At 58.8% G+C, this 17,293-nt stretch overlaps 7 protein-coding genes across 7 annotated transcripts; 2 read left to right on the forward strand and 5 right to left on the reverse strand.

Moving 5' to 3' along the window:
* Positions 1-336: 336 nt before the first annotated feature.
* Positions 337-1,095, reverse strand: SLS55_005676 (uncharacterized protein; the record flags this gene model as incomplete). Its single annotated transcript, XM_066777120.1, has 1 exon — positions 337-1,095. One exon carries the CDS (start codon positions 1,093-1,095, stop codon positions 337-339), a length of 759 nt encoding a protein of 252 aa, XP_066632962.1.
* Positions 1,096-1,942: 847 nt separating this feature from the next.
* SLS55_005677 (uncharacterized protein) lies at positions 1,943-3,088 on the forward strand (the record flags this gene model as incomplete). Its single annotated transcript, XM_066777121.1, has 1 exon — positions 1,943-3,088. One exon carries the CDS (start codon positions 1,943-1,945, stop codon positions 3,086-3,088), a length of 1,146 nt encoding a protein of 381 aa, XP_066632963.1.
* Positions 3,089-3,960: 872 nt separating this feature from the next.
* SLS55_005678 (uncharacterized protein) lies at positions 3,961-4,311 on the reverse strand (the record flags this gene model as incomplete). The annotated part of the gene is made up of 2 exons (XM_066777122.1): positions 3,961-4,193; positions 4,305-4,311. 2 exons carry the CDS (start codon positions 4,309-4,311, stop codon positions 3,961-3,963), a joined length of 240 nt encoding a protein of 79 aa, XP_066632964.1.
* A 1,988-nt stretch (positions 4,312-6,299) lies between these two features.
* Positions 6,300-7,282, reverse strand: SLS55_005679 (uncharacterized protein; the record flags this gene model as incomplete). The annotated part of the gene is made up of 2 exons (XM_066777123.1): positions 6,300-6,870; positions 6,942-7,282. The coding sequence occupies 2 exons, from the start codon at positions 7,280-7,282 to the stop codon at positions 6,300-6,302; spliced, it is 912 nt and encodes a 303-aa protein (XP_066632965.1).
* A 736-nt stretch (positions 7,283-8,018) lies between these two features.
* On the reverse strand, positions 8,019-11,051 carry SLS55_005680 (uncharacterized protein; the record flags this gene model as incomplete). Its single annotated transcript, XM_066777124.1, has 3 exons — positions 8,019-9,238; positions 9,293-9,743; positions 10,182-11,051. The coding sequence occupies 3 exons, from the start codon at positions 11,049-11,051 to the stop codon at positions 8,019-8,021; spliced, it is 2,541 nt and encodes an 846-aa protein (XP_066632966.1).
* A 2,576-nt stretch (positions 11,052-13,627) lies between these two features.
* On the forward strand, positions 13,628-14,137 carry SLS55_005681 (uncharacterized protein; the record flags this gene model as incomplete). Its single annotated transcript, XM_066777125.1, has 3 exons — positions 13,628-13,679; positions 13,731-13,874; positions 14,121-14,137. The coding sequence occupies 3 exons, from the start codon at positions 13,628-13,630 to the stop codon at positions 14,135-14,137; spliced, it is 213 nt and encodes a 70-aa protein (XP_066632967.1).
* A 215-nt stretch (positions 14,138-14,352) lies between these two features.
* Positions 14,353-15,516, reverse strand: SLS55_005682 (uncharacterized protein; the record flags this gene model as incomplete). The annotated part of the gene is made up of 1 exon (XM_066777126.1): positions 14,353-15,516. One exon carries the CDS (start codon positions 15,514-15,516, stop codon positions 14,353-14,355), a length of 1,164 nt encoding a protein of 387 aa, XP_066632968.1.
* Between the last annotated feature and the right edge of the window lie 1,777 nt (positions 15,517-17,293).

Below are 17,293 nucleotides of genomic sequence, written 5' to 3' on the forward strand. Positions count from 1 at the left end.
CCTGGTCTGTTTGATAGCACGAAAAAGGGAAATGGTGGGGTCGTCACTTCGAAGCTTGCACGCAAACCATAAGCGTGCAATGTCGTCGTTATAGAAGCAAATTTCTAGAAGATGCTCAATGGCTTAAAAAAAAAAAAATGCGCACTGATCAGCAAATCAACTTACAAAATGCCTTGAAGACAGTTTGATTCAGGTCGCAGAATTGAAGCTGCGAGAGTTGCCTTGCAAATGTTCCAACCATAAGTCACAACCTCCGCTACATCCATATCTCTCTTTCGTTCACGTCTATCATTGGCATCGGTCGTGGCAATCATACTCTTCGAATCCTCACCCCCTTTACTCCCCCTTCCCCTCTCTCCCTCCCGCCCACTCTTCCCTCAAAAGCCCAGACATCTCCAAATCCCGCCACACGCCCCCCTTCCACACCGCCTTCCTCAACGACCCCTCGCGGCGGAATCCGATCTTCTCCAACACGCGCGCGCTCGCGACATTGCCGCTGTATACGCGCCCGTCCAAGCGCTCCAGGCCCGGCACCGTCTCGAACACCCAGGCCGCGAACGCGGTGGCGGCCTCGGTCGCGATGCCGCGGCCCCACGCCGCCTCGCCCAGCCAGTAACCCAGCTCGGCAGAGCGGGCGTGTTCGCCGATACCCGGCTTGACGCCAATGCTACCGACGCACTCGTCGCCGATGCAGATGGCGTAGTGGATGGTCGCGGGCCAGGTGAGTACAGCTGGTTTGTCGGAGGAGGGCGGTAGTGACGAGACTGTTGGTGCGTTGGGCGCGAGCTGCTGCGCAAGAGGAGGGTTGATTGTGGTGGCGGCGGAGGTGGAGTGGGGGCCGTCTTTGGCATCCTCCTGAGGCTGGTTCATGGCGATCCAGCCGTGGGCCTTTTCCAGTGTGTAGGGATTCGGGAACATGTCCGTCATCCACTGAGCGATGAGCGGATTGTTGCCGTGCCTAGACATGCTGGGGGCGTCGGCAGGGTGGTAGGGGCGGACGATGCAGGTTTTAAGACTGAGGAGGGGAGGGGGCGGGAATGGAGGGGCTGCCTTGTCCATCGCCGAGGCGTCGTTGGTGGTGCCTTTCTCGGTCATCTTTACTGAGATTGCTGGAAGGTGCGAAGGCAGTTAGGAAATCTATGAACGGCCAAAGTTGAGAAGTCTAGTGGATGAGTAGATATACTCAGGTTAGATGCTGTGGGCTGAGAGTGACGGAAAAGGAAGGTGCCGAAGCGGCCAGTCATCCGTGGCTGAGTCACAAGACGTGTAGGAGCGTAAGCTCTAGCGGACGAAAGTATCGTTCTCCGGTCAAGCCGATACCTTGTTCAGGGCATTTGCGACGATGCCACCACCAATTACCGCAACGGGCATGCAAGAGTGACTGGCGTTGTAGGGCGAAGGCCGGAGCTGTGGAGTTGCCGAGCTCGGGCCAGCCGTCGGTCGGCCCACCTTCCCTGTCCTCGCGTTCCCGTCCGCAACGCGTCTCCCCGACGCGTCTTCCTCGCGCCCGCATCCCTACTCTTTGAAGTCGCATCGCTTTCGTGCATTGCGCCGCACGCCCATTATACGAACGATGAAAACCTACTCGCGACTCAAACGAACAACCCATCCCTCCTCCCAGCCGCCTGCCAAAAAACGTCGTATCCTCGACAGCGACGACGCTTTCTCACCATCCAGCGACCCTTCCCTCCTCCGTAGCGATGCTGCCCGTTCACCACTCCACACCACCACCAGCGCCGCACTACGCTCGTCAACGCCACCTTCTTCTCCACCACCTCCAACAGTCGAAGCAACCGTCGAGCCCACGTCTCCGCTCCCGCTGCCAATGCGTAAACCCACCTTCTCGTTCTTCGCGCGCAGAGAAGCAGCAACAATGACAGCGACAACGGCCGGCCCGCAGCCACTAGCCGGACACCGCAATACCGGCAATGCCCGAACCAAAATGGCATCACCGTCAGCAATACAAGTTACGGCACCCTCAGATGACAAGACGAGCAGCAAGGAGAAACTTCCGCAGCAGCGGCAACCACGCCTAACGCAGCTCCAGCTCGATCTCGGCGTTGCCCCTGTCCAGCGCATGTGCAAGACGTGCGGGATGGCGTACGTGCCGTCGAACGCGGAGGACGCGGCGTTGCACAAGCGTTTCCATGCGATGAACGTTGGCGGAGTGGACGTGGGCAAAGGGTTCTTTGCGAGAAGTGCGGAAAAGGGTAGAGGAGCGGGGGAGATTGTCTGGGAGAAGGGTGTAGATGGGGATTTTGTGGTTGTCGTGGGGAGGAGGGAAAAGGTGGCGGCGAGAACGAGGGTGAGGAGGGTGTTGGACGTTGTAGAGAGGGAGCTGGGAGCGGTGGAGATCCCGGACCATGAGCTGTGGGGCCAGGTTGCTGTTGAGGAGAATGCGGGGAATAAGCATACACGAAAAGGGGAGCACGTGAGGAACAACATAAGTGCGGGCATTGACACGGAAATCGAGTCTAAGCCGCAGAAGGGTGCCGGAACCAATGGAACCAATGGAACCGGCAGGAACAGAACACGCGGGGTGGATGTGATGCGCGCGGATCGTTTCAAGGCATACCTCTACATTAGAGGCTCGAAATGCGTAGGCCTTTGCCTTGCTGAGCGCATCACCGAAGCGTACCGCGTCGTAGATGTACCCGAGAACGGCTCGAGCCAAGCCCAGACGACAACTGTGGCAAGCACAAAAACATCAGAAGACCAGACAGGCTCGACGGACGCTACTGAACCTTCTACTGGCGCTTCATCCGACTGTCCTTCAACAACGATAACAACCACGCCAACTACTCCTAGAACGCTCACATTCTCGTCCATCACGCACCCAGCCGACCTCGGCATCTCGCGTATCTGGGTCTCGTCGTTGCACCGGCGGCATGGCATCGCCATTGCGCTTCTCGATGCCGCTGCCCGCGATTTCTGCGCCTACCGTTGCGAAGAAAATGATGGTGGTGGCGGCGAGGAACGCAAGGGTCCGCTCAAAGAGCGCATCGCTTTCAGCCAGCCTACGGACAGTGGATCTCGGCTGGCGCGGAGGTGGTTCGGGGCGGAGACGGGGTGGGGCGTTTATACGTGAAAGCGGTAGAATTGCGAAGGCGGAAGATGGGATTTGACTTGTTCTATGGACCGCGTTGTCTGTAGGTGACATCGTCGTTGGATAAGGAGGGGAAAGGCTAAAGTAGTTATTACGAATATCCATGGGTACAGGGAGCAATCAAACACCAGAGACAGACGTAGATATAGAGCGCAAAGATGTCGCAGGGAACTTGCGATACCTACAGAATTAAAAACAAAGCGGAAGATTCGACAGCTTGTCCCTACGTCTAGATGAAACACGAATGGGAAAGGGCTCTTTGGCGAATTGTAAACGTGCTGCTACTTATCACTGTTCATTATGCTTCAGCTAATGTACAACACAGAAGAATCTCATTCATTTGCATATTAGAAAGGAAGCATGAGAGAATTCTTCTTCTCATTGACCCCACGCACATCATTGATATGCGCAATTCGTACCGCTAAAGAGACGGAAAAGGGAAAGAAATGGAATTGGATGGAAAAATTCGAAGCAGGAACGAGCGGAGGAAAAACAGAAGAAGCATGTCGTGCTCTTCTCCTCTCTCGCGATGATGCTCTTTCTAACGCCAACGAAGGGGGGCAACTAATCCGATACGCCTGCGCTCTCCTTCGGCGTAGCTTGGGACGACGGCAGGAATCACATGATCAAGCATTGACGGAGGGGAGTCTGTAATAGGGGAGACAATATGAGACAAGGGGGACACACGTACCGAGAGAAGACAATGGAACAATGCAATAGGACTCGACACTTCGGCTATACCATCCAATGACATAAACACACGCGCTGTACCATGATCAGTTGCTACTCCTGTAGCCAAGCCAAGCCAAGCAAATCCATTCCAATGCCGCTTACTCCAAGTCTCGGTCGGTGAACTACGCCTTCGTGGTCGACTTCTGCCGTAAGGCCTCGATTTCTTGCTGTAGCTTGTCCAACTCACTCAGCATATCCATCCCTCCAGCATCACCCGCAGCATTAGCGCCAATCGAACCGTTCGAGTTCGTCAAGTCCTCCTCCTTCACAGCGTATTCACCCAACGCCCTCTCACTTGCGCCGCTTGCCGTCCGACTCCTGCTCTTGAACTCGCCGCTCGTTCGCCTACTTCCACCTGCGGCGGCTGCTAATACACTAGCGCTAGGGCGCTGCATTTCGAAACTACTCTTGCTGCTGCCACGGCGGGGAGGGGGAGGGGGAGGGGCAGGACCACTGACAGTCGGACTGGCCATGTCGAGCGCAGAGCCTGAAAGACGATTGGTACGGATGCTTAGGGAGGGATTGTGCATGGAGCTGGCGGTAGAGCGGCGGGATGAAGATCGGCTCACCGCATTGGCATTGAGGTCCGCAATCGACGAAGAACTAGCGCCGGAACGGCGGGTAGGTGGGGGCGGCGGCGGTTTGTTGAAGGTGGTGGATTGTGCGGTTGACGTGGTGGGAACTTGCTCTGTGGATGAGAGGGGCGTTTCTGGTTGGGACGACCCCTTTGCGGCCGAATTGCTCCGCGAACGTGCATCGGACGACTTGAGCTGGCTCTGCCGCCGAGCCAGAGGTGGGGTTGGGGGTTTGCGCCGCTGTGGCGCAGAAAGCTCCGGGATTTTGACAGGTGGAGAACTTTCAGTCGCTTCATCCGAGGATGCCGGTGACTCTGGCGGTGGTAGTGGTGAAGGAGGATCCTTCTGTTTCTGCCCTGAAGGGACGCGGGGCCGCGGAGGGAGCGGTTTCTGTCCGTTTGAAGGTGTTCGCTTTGGGCCATCGGGCTTCGTGGTCGGAGAGGAGAGCGATGGAGAAAAATCAGAGAATGAGACGGTCTGTGGTGCTCGTGTTATGGATTTGCCGTGCCTGTGTTTCGGGGGCGGCGGCTTCGGCTTCGGCCGCGTTTGCTCTGCGCCGATGAGCGTCGACTGGTCGTCTCGGTTGCCGCCATCAAATGAGGTCCTCTCGTAAGAACTCTGGCGAGAGTCGTCGTGGGCCCGAAGGACTGAATCAAACATAGAGTTCCTGGAGGCGGAGGAGGCATCAGTCCCACTGCTGGTATCGCCGCCTATATGGACGTTTGCCTTTGGCTGTGCTTCCGTGGTTGTAGATCCATCGGAAGGAGTGGCATCAGCGCTGCCGGTCATAAGCAGCTTTTTGAAAGAGTCCACATCCATGGATCCCTTCGTCTTGTGACCTGCCATCTTTTCCCCGCTCGAGTCGGTCTTTTCTGACTCGACGTCCTTTTGGTGTGTGGAAGGTTCGATGCTTGCCAAGGTGCGCTCAAACGGGTTGGGTATGCCTGAGAAGCGCGGGAGCGTGTCGCCGCTTGCAGGCTTCAGCGGCGCATCGTCGTCCGGGGAGTCTTGGTCGAGGGTGCTATCGTCGGACAGCGCATGAGCAATACCGCCAGGGTCGCCGGTAGTGTCCGCGGACGGCGGCGGAGAGCCAGCATGGTGAGCGGCGCTCAAGCGTCTCGCGAGGTTGTTGTCTACTTCCGGACTGGACGGTTCCGGCGGAGAGGCCGGGGGGGATGCTAGACGAACGTGCTTCTTTGTCCGCGCGGGCGCTGTGGACAATGGGTCAACATGATGCTGGCAGGCAGGGCAGTTGGACTGGACAGGCCCTACGCTTTTGGTCGGCGGCAGACCACTGTTTGGCGGGTGCGCGGGATGCGTCGGCGCTGGCAGGATGCAGCGCAGGCGGCGGTTGGGAGCGGCGGAAGGGGTTGCCTGACATGGCGGAGGCAGGGCGGAGATTCGTTCAGCAGAGCATTATGAGTACAGCAGCAGACGGGTGGACATGGCGAGCGCGGCAGGCAGGAGTCAGGAAGAAGTCGCGCGGTGAGGCTTGGGTCGCTGATTATCAAGTCGGACTCTCGGGGCCTTCGTCCATCCCACGTCACATCCCTGCCCGCCGCTTGCGACCCCGCCACGGGGCCACCTCAGAACCCCACCGGCTCGCTCGGCCTTTGCGCAGTCCGCCCGTCCTGCTCTCCGGTTTCGAGACACGTTCTCGGCTGTTCCTGGCCCGTCTTCTTTTGGGGCTATGTCTCTCTCTGCGCCGAAGCCTGCCTAAACCGGCGGCTGCCGCCAGGTACCGGCAAGTGCAGCTTTATTCGTTCGAGTACGAACACGTTCAATGGCTGCGAATGGCTACCACGCCCGCAGTGCATTGCCGGAATATATGCGCGGCGAGAAGCAGGTGCCAATTGATCATTTACAGGCATTTGCAGCTCTCAGGCTTACCTGCCCTTGAAGACCGGCTTTCTCTTCTCTCTGAATGCCGCAAGAGCCTCGTACCTATCCTCTGTGTCCACGACAGCCCCATACATCTCATTCTCCACCGCCTCTCCGCCAGCACAGCCCTCAACCGCTGCCAACGCGGCCCTGATGGCAATGGGCGCACCCTCGCAGATTTCCATGGCGACCCTCACGGCCTCATCCAGCACCTTCTTCCGCGCAACTCCCTCCTGACCAATCTCCTCCGGCAACACTTGCACAAGCCGGTCGCACAGGCCTATGAAGTACGCCTCCGGGCCGCCGACGCGACGTCCGGTCAGGACGAGGTCGCGCGCGCGGTTCAACCCGACCAGCGCGGGCAGCCGGTATGTGCCGCCAGCCCCGGGTATGATGCCGAGCCGTGTCTCTGGCAGCGCGACAACGGCGTTGCTGCTGAAGACACGCAGGTGCGTCGTGAGGGCGAGCTCGAGGCCGCCGCCGAATGCGAGCGACGAGACGGCCGAGATGGTGGGCACCGGCAGTTGGGAGAGGGAGTTGAAGGCGCCGCGTAGCTTTGACAGGAAATCGGCCGTCCTGGTCAATCAAGATGGCATCATCAGTATGATTCCCACGCTCGCTGGGTTTAATGGCGGGTGCGGGCGTACTCGTCCTGGGTGAAGGTCGCGCGCTCCTTCAGGTCTGCGCCAGCGCAGAAACTGGTGTCGATCTCGCTGGCGATAACGAGGGCGCGCGTGGTCGGCTTGGTGCCCTCGCCGTGGATGGCATTGACATGCTGGATGAGCTCTGAGAGCAGAGCCTTTGAGATGGCATTGCGAGCCTCGGGCCGGTTCAGCGAGAGCACGCGAATGGTGCCGCTATGGGGTGCGGGGATGTTGGTGAGCTTGATCAGGGGCTGAGCAGAGCTCGAGCTTGCCCGGAAGTTGACAGGCACATTGCGCAGGAGAGTGCGCGCGAAGAGCGGCGCGCGGTTGAGTACTGGCGGCATGTTGTGAAGGTGTTGGAAGCTCGAGCTCGGCTGAAGCTTTGATGCGAGGCAATGTGGAGAAGCTGCCGAGCCCCTACGACCGACGGTTTCCGCGTGCTCTCTAGAAACTACCACTAGTCAACGTAACAGTCCTGCATGAAGTGCTGGCACGCTCTTTCCCGTGCATCATGCCATTTGCTGCGTAGAAGCACTAATGCCGTTGCTAAAATGTTTGCAGGAGCGGCCGTACCGTTTCGCAAACACGATTTCCAGGCTGCCGCTTTTGAACTCATGTAGAGTTCATACCCGACTCAGCTTGCGTGTATAGTGATATGCCCTCTTCGAAAGGGGCCGTGAATCAGCGGCACTGAGCTGTGCTGACGGTCCGTACGTTGGAACGAGCTAGCGGAACACGGCCATCAGAACCACGCAAACGAAGCCAGCTGCCAGACTCAGCTTACAGGACGCCGGTGGACAAAGCAACCAAGGTTAGGATTATTGACCATGCATAAGCACGATTGTGGTGACTAGACAGACAATCGCACTGCCTTACCTGTCCGAAATGGGACACCAGCGTCGGAATCCTCGGCAGATGACGTATGCCCTCCAACCGTGAACTAAGTTCACACCAAAGTCACAAGCAAGATGCGCCATGTAGAAAGGAAACGGAAACAACGGATGCATTTCCCACAAAGGCTATCTACTCAAGTCAAAACTACTCGGTGCATGGAGCAACAATGGAGAACGTGCACGCGCGTTAGGGACCACCGACAACACCAGGCCCCACAGGCACAGTCGCGGAACCAACTGGACTAGACGTCTTATTCACGGGACTGGTCGGGTCTCTCTGGCTGCCTGGCGCACTGCCACTCCCTGAGCCTGTGCCGCTGCCACCACTGCTGCCGCTGCTGCCCTTACGCGCCTTGGTCCCGTTCACCATCGGTGCGTTGAACGCGCCGAACTGACCGTTGCCAAAGGCGCCGGGGGCAAAGGAAAAGTTAGGTGCAGCAATGGGCGCATAGGCCGGTGGTGGGTCGACATTGTGATCAGTGAAGCCAGACATGTCAGAGAGCATGGAACTTGACCGGCCTCGGCCTTCGCGATGAATAGAACTGGGCGTGCCATTAATCTGTCCGGCAAGTGGCGGGAATTGGAACACCGGCGTGTAGTTGTTGTGCGAGGTGGACCCGGTGGTTCCAGGGAGTGGGCCTTCAGGCGTGGTCGGAACGGACGGCGGGCTGGGGTTCTGCGGCTGCTGGAGCATCGCCTGCAGATGCTGAATCTGCTGGTTGATGTACATGGTCTTGTTTTGGATGTCCATGGCGTTGTGCTCGTTGTTGATGATTTGACCAAGGTATTGGGACTCGTGCTGAGCCCGTGTGGCCATCAACGCCGCGCGTTCATTGAGTTTCCGTGCCTGCGCGTCCTGATCCTGCGCATTAAGCGAACTGAGGCGCTCGTGCTGCTCATTGAGCTTGGATTGCCTGGCCTGGAGACGTTCGCGTTTCTTCACAATCGAAGCGTACTCGGACTCAGCATTGGAAACTTCCTTGTCAACCTCAGCTTTGCAGCGCTCGTACTCCTCAGTAGCGGCAGTCAAGCGGTCCTTTTCCCGGCGCCATTTACGTTCCTCGGTCTGGAACTCCGTTAGGTCTTCCTCTGGAATGTTGGCCAGGTTTGAGTTGTGAGAAGACATGTCCGAAGCTGCTTCCTCTGCTTGACGAATCGCCTCGGACAGCTGTCTTTTCTTTTGCTTCAACCGGTCGTCGTTGCCACCCGAGGTCTGTATCTTGCCTTCCACCACGTCGACTTCTTTTTTCGCCGCCGCAAGGGCCTTGCCATGCGATCTCTGGTTGCGCTTTTGCTGGATCTTCAATTCCTGGAGCTCGTGTTCAAGATTGGTGACATTATTCCGAAGCAGGGTTCTGGGAGACTGCGGTCGTAGGGTCTGATGCGCTGGGGGAGAAACAGCCGAAGCTATCCAAGAGTGATCAGACGGACAATCACAGATAGCCTGTAAGGAGGACATACCTTGCTCGGCGCTTGGAGCAGCCTGGGTGATAAGACTGGTAGAATGTATAGTGGTCCGATCATCCGTCCTGACGAATTCGCACTTGTAGTTCTGCTGCGACGTGAGGCCGAAGATCTTGCCTGACCACATCCTAGATGCCCCATCACCCGCCTTTGGATCCTGACCGGCCGAAACGATGTACGTGGACGCCCAATTAGTGCCATTGAGACGTACGTAGAACGGCTTCGACTTGTCGATGCCTGCTCCAAGGCTTGACTCCTGCTCCTCTCCTCCATTTCCCTTCACCGTACTCTTTTCTACCACGCTAGCACCAAACGAGATCTCCGTTGCGCCGACATCCAGAATCCATACCCTATCCTCCCCAGTTTTGAAATGAGCGTTGCCAATGTGATTAATGTCCGTTGAATTCGCCTCATGACCGTCGGCAGACTCGCTGCTCTGTTGCACTTCCTTCCAAAAAGTAACTTTTGTGCTCGCAATAGCGGCCCAAAAAGGTTGTTGACTCCGAACCTGAGTCGCCTGCCTTTTCTTTTTCTTAGAAACAGAACTGAAAGATCTCTCTCGACCATCAACGCCTGACGGAGAAGGCCCCGGATGCCGGCCATCGGCTGCCGCACCAGTGCTGCTGTCTATCCCGGAGTCCGGAATAGAACGGGGCAGTTGGGGAGCTGCCGCTGTGTCGACATCGGTCCTTCTATTCGACGTTGTTGTCGGGAGCCGGTCTTGCTTGGCTATAAACCAACGCCGGCCAAGGCGGAGTATTCCCTGCGACAAAATATGCAATCCTAGCACGGAGCGCGGCCAGCCGTGGGACACGTGTGCGGACTCCGGATAAATCGAATCGGAGGAGGGAGGGGTAAAGATATCGAATCCGCCCCTGGACAATACGAAATGGAGGTAGCGGAGGACGTAGGTGCGGATGGTACGATGACGATATGCGTGAGAAAAGAAAATGATGCCTCCGCAAACGAGTACGCTCTGCGAGACGCCACCTTTTCCGGCGGCGGCGCCTCCCAGCGAGATCGCGATGACGGCCTGAGCAAGGTCGAAGGCCACGCCTTGGGCGAACATGGGAAGGAAACCCCATATGATCAAGGCAAACAGATCACAGAGCACGATGGTGCCCAGAGACGGCATGCCTTGTGATCCCTTGAAGACCTCGCTGAAGCTAGGGAGGCTGGACAGCGAAGCGGTGCTGCTCGGAGGCACGAATGTGAGTGTAGCGAAAAGCAAATGAATGACGGTGAGAACGGTCGAGGGCAGCTGCAGAAGGATGATGAGGATGGCGACGACATCCCACACGGGGCACGAGGAGATGATGGTCATGGCCGTAGAAGCGGAGCTGCCCTTGTGGCCCACCTGGCTGCGGTGCTGGTGCACGGCGGCGCGGTGCAGCGACAGGCGCGAGTGTCCATCGGCGGAGCCGTTCTGGGGCTCAACAGAGCCAGCGTCGGACGCGTCGTGGGAGGCCTCGGAGACAGCGCGGCCCCTCGCATGCAACGGGCGCCGGTCGTCTGGCATCTGTGTGTCCGGGAGGGTCGCGTGCACTGGGGCATTGCCAGGAGCCGGGCAGCTGGGGTTGGTGCTTAGGTCTGGCGGCGGCAACGGCGGAGAGCTCTGCGGGGGCTTTCCATTTGCGTGGCCGTTGAGAGCGGGATTGGAGCGCTGCTTGGGGATGCGCTTTCCGGGCGCCGCGAGGCCGTTCTCATGCCGCTTGTCGTGTGTGTTCGCCGCGTTCCTCTTGCCCTTCGGTGGCATCAGCGGGCCGCGGTGACGGCTTCAGGTCCCAGGGCCGGCTCGACGAGGTGCCCTCTGAGCCCGGCGCAGGAACAGAACCGCAGGAAGAGAAGAATCAGGGTCCGGTGGGGGGACGGTGGGTGGGCGGGGCGTGGGTGTCGCTGACAGGAGCGGTGCCGTGGGAGCGATGGAGCGGAAGGTTTTTGAAACGAGACAGCAGAGGGCCATGACTGCGCTAGGCTGCGCTACAGGCCTGGCGATTTGCGTAGAAGCGCATCCACGGCCTAGCGCCCCCAAAGACTAGGTTTGCACCACCGCGAAACAAGCTCGTCGCCCGCACCCGCCGGCCCATGCCTGCAGCGCCCACGCTCGCAGCGCCCTAAGGCAAGCTGAGGGCTCGCATGCGACGCTCTCGCCCTCGCTCCACGGCCAGCGCAGAAACTCCCGGCCGCCGCTCGGAAGCACATGACGCCTAACGAGTCGCCGGCGCAGCGTCGATCGCGGAAGGCTTGCCAGACGGATACGGCCTAGCAGCGCCTTATTGCACACGGCCAACCACGGCGGATCAACCTCCAGCGCATCGGCGGCCTCCATCAGGCGATCGTGACTGCCGAGGACAGACTGCATCGCCAGCGATTCGCGCGCAGCGGCTGCCCCGCCCAGCGCAGAGCACCAAGAGCGGCCGTCTATCGTGAGATTGCCCGTCGAATAGGAGCCCGGCGCCGGGCTTGCCAGGACGCCGACTGCCGCCGAACGGGACTAGCTGCTGGCCCTGCTGCCCCTTGATCCCAGATGCTTAAACAGGCTCTTGGGTAAAGATCACCGTGAAAATTCACAAATGGCCTGTCTGCGTCTGCCCTTCCGCGCGACTGTCAGCCCGCAGTGGGTCCTGCAGTGTGGACAGTCAAGACTTCTTGATCACGCGCGAGATTGCTTCGTCCTGCGGCGCGGGCTTGGGCCTGTGGCTCTTCTCCGCAATCCTCTCCCGCCCTGGCGTGTTGTTTCGACGCCATCGCACGCGAGCCGTTGAACTGAAGTCATCCCACGCACAGAGCTCTCATAATCTATGCCCGATATAGCTGCTTAGAGATCTGCCCAATCGCTACTCCTCCACCCCGCGTCGTACACGTGAATGCCCGCGCCGATGACTATAGAGAGCCAGCTCTGCTTTGTAAGGCTTTAGCACCATTCAAGCGCTGGCGCTGCCAAAGTCCTCTTTTGCATCTGGCCGGTCCCAGCTGGACGTTTCCAGCGCCCTAACCTGCTTTAACAACAAGGCCACCCTCTCGCTGTACTTCTTTTTGGCCGCCTCCTGCAGCGCAAACGTCTCCCGAAATTGCCTCAGCATGAATGGCTTAAGAGGGGTCTTCCTGCCCCGCCGGTAATCATACACGACAATGTCCTCTACACACCGTGCGGCTGGCCGGCGGTGCCGCTCGGAGAGGATGACGACATCCAGAATGAAAGAGTCTGTTTCATCCGTAGGCTGAGAGCGCAGCTTGTGTAACACGGTTACACGATCTGGATAAGTCATCGGCTGGGAGAGGTCGAGTGCAGTCAGCACGCAGATGCCCATCGGCCGAAGATAAGAAGGACGCGCAAACATGCGCCCGAAGCAGAAGTACGCACAAACTTGTAGTCAGTTCGGATACTTCGCAGGATGAGTCCGTCTGCCTTCGGGGTCATGATTTCCCCCCATTCTTTCCGGTGGGCTGGGTCGTGGACATTGGCGAAATTGAGCCCCCAGTTGACGCGCGCCGACTCTGCGTACCGGTTGTAGACGACATTATTGACATGACCTGCAGCGTGTCAATAAACCTAGACCCGTACAGTGGTATCGGCGCATACCCTTTGCGAACCCCAGTCAGCGCTATCTGTTTAGAATCGAGCTCAGGATTACTGTGACTCACCATGCTATCCTGCGCACCGCCCGAAAAATACTCATCAGCCTGTGTTCTGCCATTGCTTGCCGTGAGGGGGAGAGGTGCGGACCATTTCTCCCCACACGACCTCCTGCCGATAGAGTCCCCTCCTGCTCCTTTCCGTCAAGAACCCTTCGCTCCCCGCGACAAGCTCCCTCCAATCGCGAGCCAGCTCCTTCAGCATGTCGCCGGCAGCATGAGTCTGTTCAGGCTTCAACCCAAATGTAATGCACTTTCCGATACGGTGTTTGACATCCGAGAGCCATTTCGGGCTCAATGAAGCGGCAGGAGGTGCAGATGGATCGCCAGATGCGGAAGAGTAGTATGCACAAGGAAGCCGTCGGTATACCGGAAGAGGCGGCGTGAGATGCGCGAGCAGCGGGCGGGCGGCAGAGTGTCTCATGGTCGGGGAAAGGAGTGTCAATGGCGAAATGCGACACGAACAGTGATACTAGGGGCCGCTGCACGTTGGTTCAGACTGATGGACACGTCCCGCGGGGAAGTCGCGCAAGGGACAGGACAGGACCCGCCAGCCACGCTTCCTCGGCCCCGCGGCATCCACGACGTCAGCCCTCTTCCGGAAAAGCAACTTCATCCCCCAAACCTCCTGCGTCCGCTCGCTTTCTCTTCGAGCTGCCTGCGCCACTGTCCTAATCGATCTGCAGCCGCCCAACAATGTCCTCAATCAACCCGGGATTGCGCCATCAGGTCATCCGGATCTACAAGGGTGAATTGACTCTGCTGGCACAATGCGCGATCAAGTGCTGATCCGACGTAGAGTTGCTGTACCTCGGCAGGGAGTACCCCATGGGCTACGACTTCTTCCGGACACGCCTCCACAAGGCCTTTGCGAGCCAGTCGGGGTTGAGAGACGAAGAGAAGATCAAGCGGGGAATCGAGAGGGCCGAATTCGTGAAGAAAGGTACGAGCTAGGTTGCAAGAGAATTAATCCCACCTGCACCTGTCTCGCAGAGACATTTCATTCTACTCACGTGGGTAACGGATACTATGTCTGGAGTGTTTGTAAAGAAACTTCCATCCACGTCCAGATATTTGCTCCGACTACCTACGTTGCAAGAATGTTGCGGGACACTGAGGGGTCGATTCTTTTTTGCAACCCACTGCGCTGCCTCTGAATCTAGACAATCAGCTGACAGCCGTCGTGTAGAGATTGAGACCTTGTAGGTTTACTCCAACCCGCAGACAGTATATGTCTATACACGTATCTTACCATCAGCTTAATGGCCTGACAAACATACAGATACTATTTGAAGAGATACCGTACACTACGTCAGCGGTACGAGAAGGCTTAAGCAAACTCAGGTTCTTGTCCTATCAAAGCTGTCAAAGGGAATGAAGAAAAGCAAACAAGCGGAAAAGTATAATGGGTATAAGGCTTCTCAGATCTTTTCGGCCCACCAGGCACCGAGTTCTAGGCACTCTCCGCTCGAGGCGCCTTTCTGCTGAAGAAGATCGTCCATCATCCAACCCCACCACCGCTGCCATTCCTCTTGGTTCTTTCCACTGGCTTCCTTCAACAACGGTTCCAAGCTTTCAATGAACTGGATGACAACGGTGAGCGCTGTGCTCCTCAGAGCAGCTTGCTCCTCGGTCAGAATGGAGTCCTCGCCCGATTTCAATTTCGCGGCTAGCTCGCTGTCCCTGCGCTTCAGCGGCCTCTTCTCACCACTCATTTCTCTTTCCCAGCGCATCTCCCCTAAGGGAATAGCCACTCTGCGGTAGTCGACGTCCTTCAAAGTCTCGGTTTCTTGCAAGAGCAACTGCAGAATACGCGAGCACGGCATCGTGTATAGCTGTCGCTTCTCGACGGCATCCTGTATCCAGTCGCTCGCGTCCTGTAGGTACTTGTTCTGACAACTGGCGAACGGCGTTGAAGGCGAAATCAAGAATGTCGCAGTCTTCGCACACTGGTCTTCATCCCCCTGATTGTGGCGCAGTGGCGGAGGAGGATGGGGCAGAAGAGAGCGGATGACAGAGTCGACGTCCCAGCACTCCAGGTCGCCACCCTTTTTGACGATCCGGATAAACTCTTCGAGCGCCTTCTGTGAGGGAACGCCAGTAGGGATCACAAGCCCGAGATCCTTGCACACCACGATGTCGAACTCTTCGTCTTCGAAAGGCAAGGGGAATCTGCGCAGGTCATGCTGGATGAAGCGCCACTTGATCCCCTGCTTGTTCAAGTCGGCGGCCATAGGGACAATGTCGATGCCGGTAAACTCGACGTCGGTCATGCCGAGTCCAGAGAGATACTCATGGGCCAGCGACGTCCAGTATGCGCTCCCGCAGGCAATCTCCAGCACCTTCTTCGGGGCTATTTTCTTGATGCGCGGGGTGCATATCGGCTTGCCGACGGCGCTGACGGCAAGCAACGTGGACAGGTTCTGGCGCTGCAGCTCAGGGAGATCGCAAGGGAGCGGATAGGGCAGGTCTTTGAGGTAACGGCGGCCATGGCGGATGACGAAGGGGGCCAGCAGCGGCTGGTGGCTGTCACCGCTGCTGTGAGTGGACTGGGAGCTGGAGGTGGAGCCGCGCGCGACCTCCATGGCGGCCAATGATGAGCTCACGTTGCTGGATGCGACGATGGAATTTCGACTCAACAGCCCCTCCAGGTCGTCTGCGGCAGCGGTTCTGGGGCGCTGGAGCTGGGAGGAGGGCACATTTTGGTAGCGGTACTAGTCTCGGCCTTAGCCATGATCCGCGCAGTGGAAACGGCCCCCTGATGCGTGCAAAGGGTGATTCTTTACCATGTACCATTCCATCCTAAGGCGTCGGCCCGTGGCCCGTATCCCAGTCTGTCGACCTTCCCCACTGTATCGGACTTATTAAGGCGGCGCTCGAGCGTCGGTGAATGGCCCGCTGGCCGCGGAACGGCGGAATGCGAGAGCTGCCTGAGGAGCGCCGCCCGAGGCATGGGCGGGACGAGTGCGTTGAGCGCGGAGGGGCGGCGGGAGAGGGGCGTGGGAAGCCGTCAGCCAGGGCGCAGCTATGAATCGCTCAGCCTCAGGTGAGACTGTTCAAGCTTCACCTTCGCAACCCCTCGCGCCAACTTGTGGAGGCATGAGCCTCAGCGAAGCCGAGGTGGCCACGCTCCAATCACTGCTGCTGCGTGCGAGAGGCCCGCCGTGGCGCCTGAGCTTGACTTGACTGCGACCGTCTGGCCGCGCGCTGGAGCTGCCGCGACCGGACCGGACGGGGCGACTGCAGCTAGCAGAGACCCAACGCCCCAGTCAAAGGCCCAGCAGGCCCCGGCAGCATCACGCAAGCGCTGCCGCACAAACAGGTGATGGCAGGCATGCATTGCGCGCGAGAGGCAGCGCCGCGAGGGGCCTGATGATCCCACCAGGCGGGTCCGTCCCGCCGCCGCTGCAGTCACGCTGAGGCCGCAATGGTAAAGTCCAGGCCGCAAGGCGGGTCAAGCCAAAGTCACGTGCATTCCCGATCTGTGCTCGCCTGTGAGCTGGAGACCTACCTCCAAGCCCGCCGCCGACCACCCCATCGTGCACCTCACTGCCCACGCCCATTCTTTGCGCCTGCGTCCCACCCCCATTGATTCCAGCCTGGCCGCCCGACCCCCGCGCTGCCAGCACCGACGCCCGTCCCCGTGCCTGCTATCCCAAAGGTCCGTTCGGCGAAACAGTCTCGTCATCCCAGACCACCCGCCTCCCAGCCAAACACTGCTCCGGCTCTGGCTCTTACTCACGCGTCTGTCTTGCTCCAGCTCCCTGCCGCCCGCCACTGCGACCGTATAACGCCCGGCGACCCTGCTCCTCTGCCGCCGCGCGCAAAATCTCCATAGCCTCCAGCCTCGGTCTCGCCTGCACAAACACGGCCGCGCTGCTCGTTTGCCTGGGTGACACCTTGCCTTACTGGCGCGCCATCGCGGACCGCGCTGCGGTGGATCTTCCCCAGCATTCATTTGATGAGTGTCGGCTGCGCGGTTGCTCATGTTCAGGCGAAGAAGACACCACCGTCCCCAGCCTCTTCCGCTCACTTAACGCCCGCACCCAACACCCTCCGCGCCCCCGCATCCACATTCATAGCGGCATACGGCTTACCCGGCACATCGACGAGGTTATCTCTCCACTGTAAATGGCCGATGGTCCTTACCGGTTCCAGCAAGGAGCCGGGCAGTTCTTCTTCAACCAACAAACACACCTCCCTAGGAACCTTCCCCGCACAGGATCGCCGGTCACGAGTGGTGGCAGAATAGGCTTCAACCCGGACACGCCTTCGCCGTCACGCTCGCCTGGGTCGCAGTCGCCCGCGCACAACCCTTTCAGCATGTATAACCAAACGCACGCGCAACAAGGGCAGCACGGC

Source organism: Diplodia seriata, assembly GCF_021436955.1.
Source record: "Diplodia seriata strain FDS-637 chromosome Unknown scaffold_5, whole genome shotgun sequence".
Taxonomy (NCBI): Eukaryota; Fungi; Ascomycota; class Dothideomycetes; order Botryosphaeriales; family Botryosphaeriaceae; genus Diplodia; species Diplodia seriata.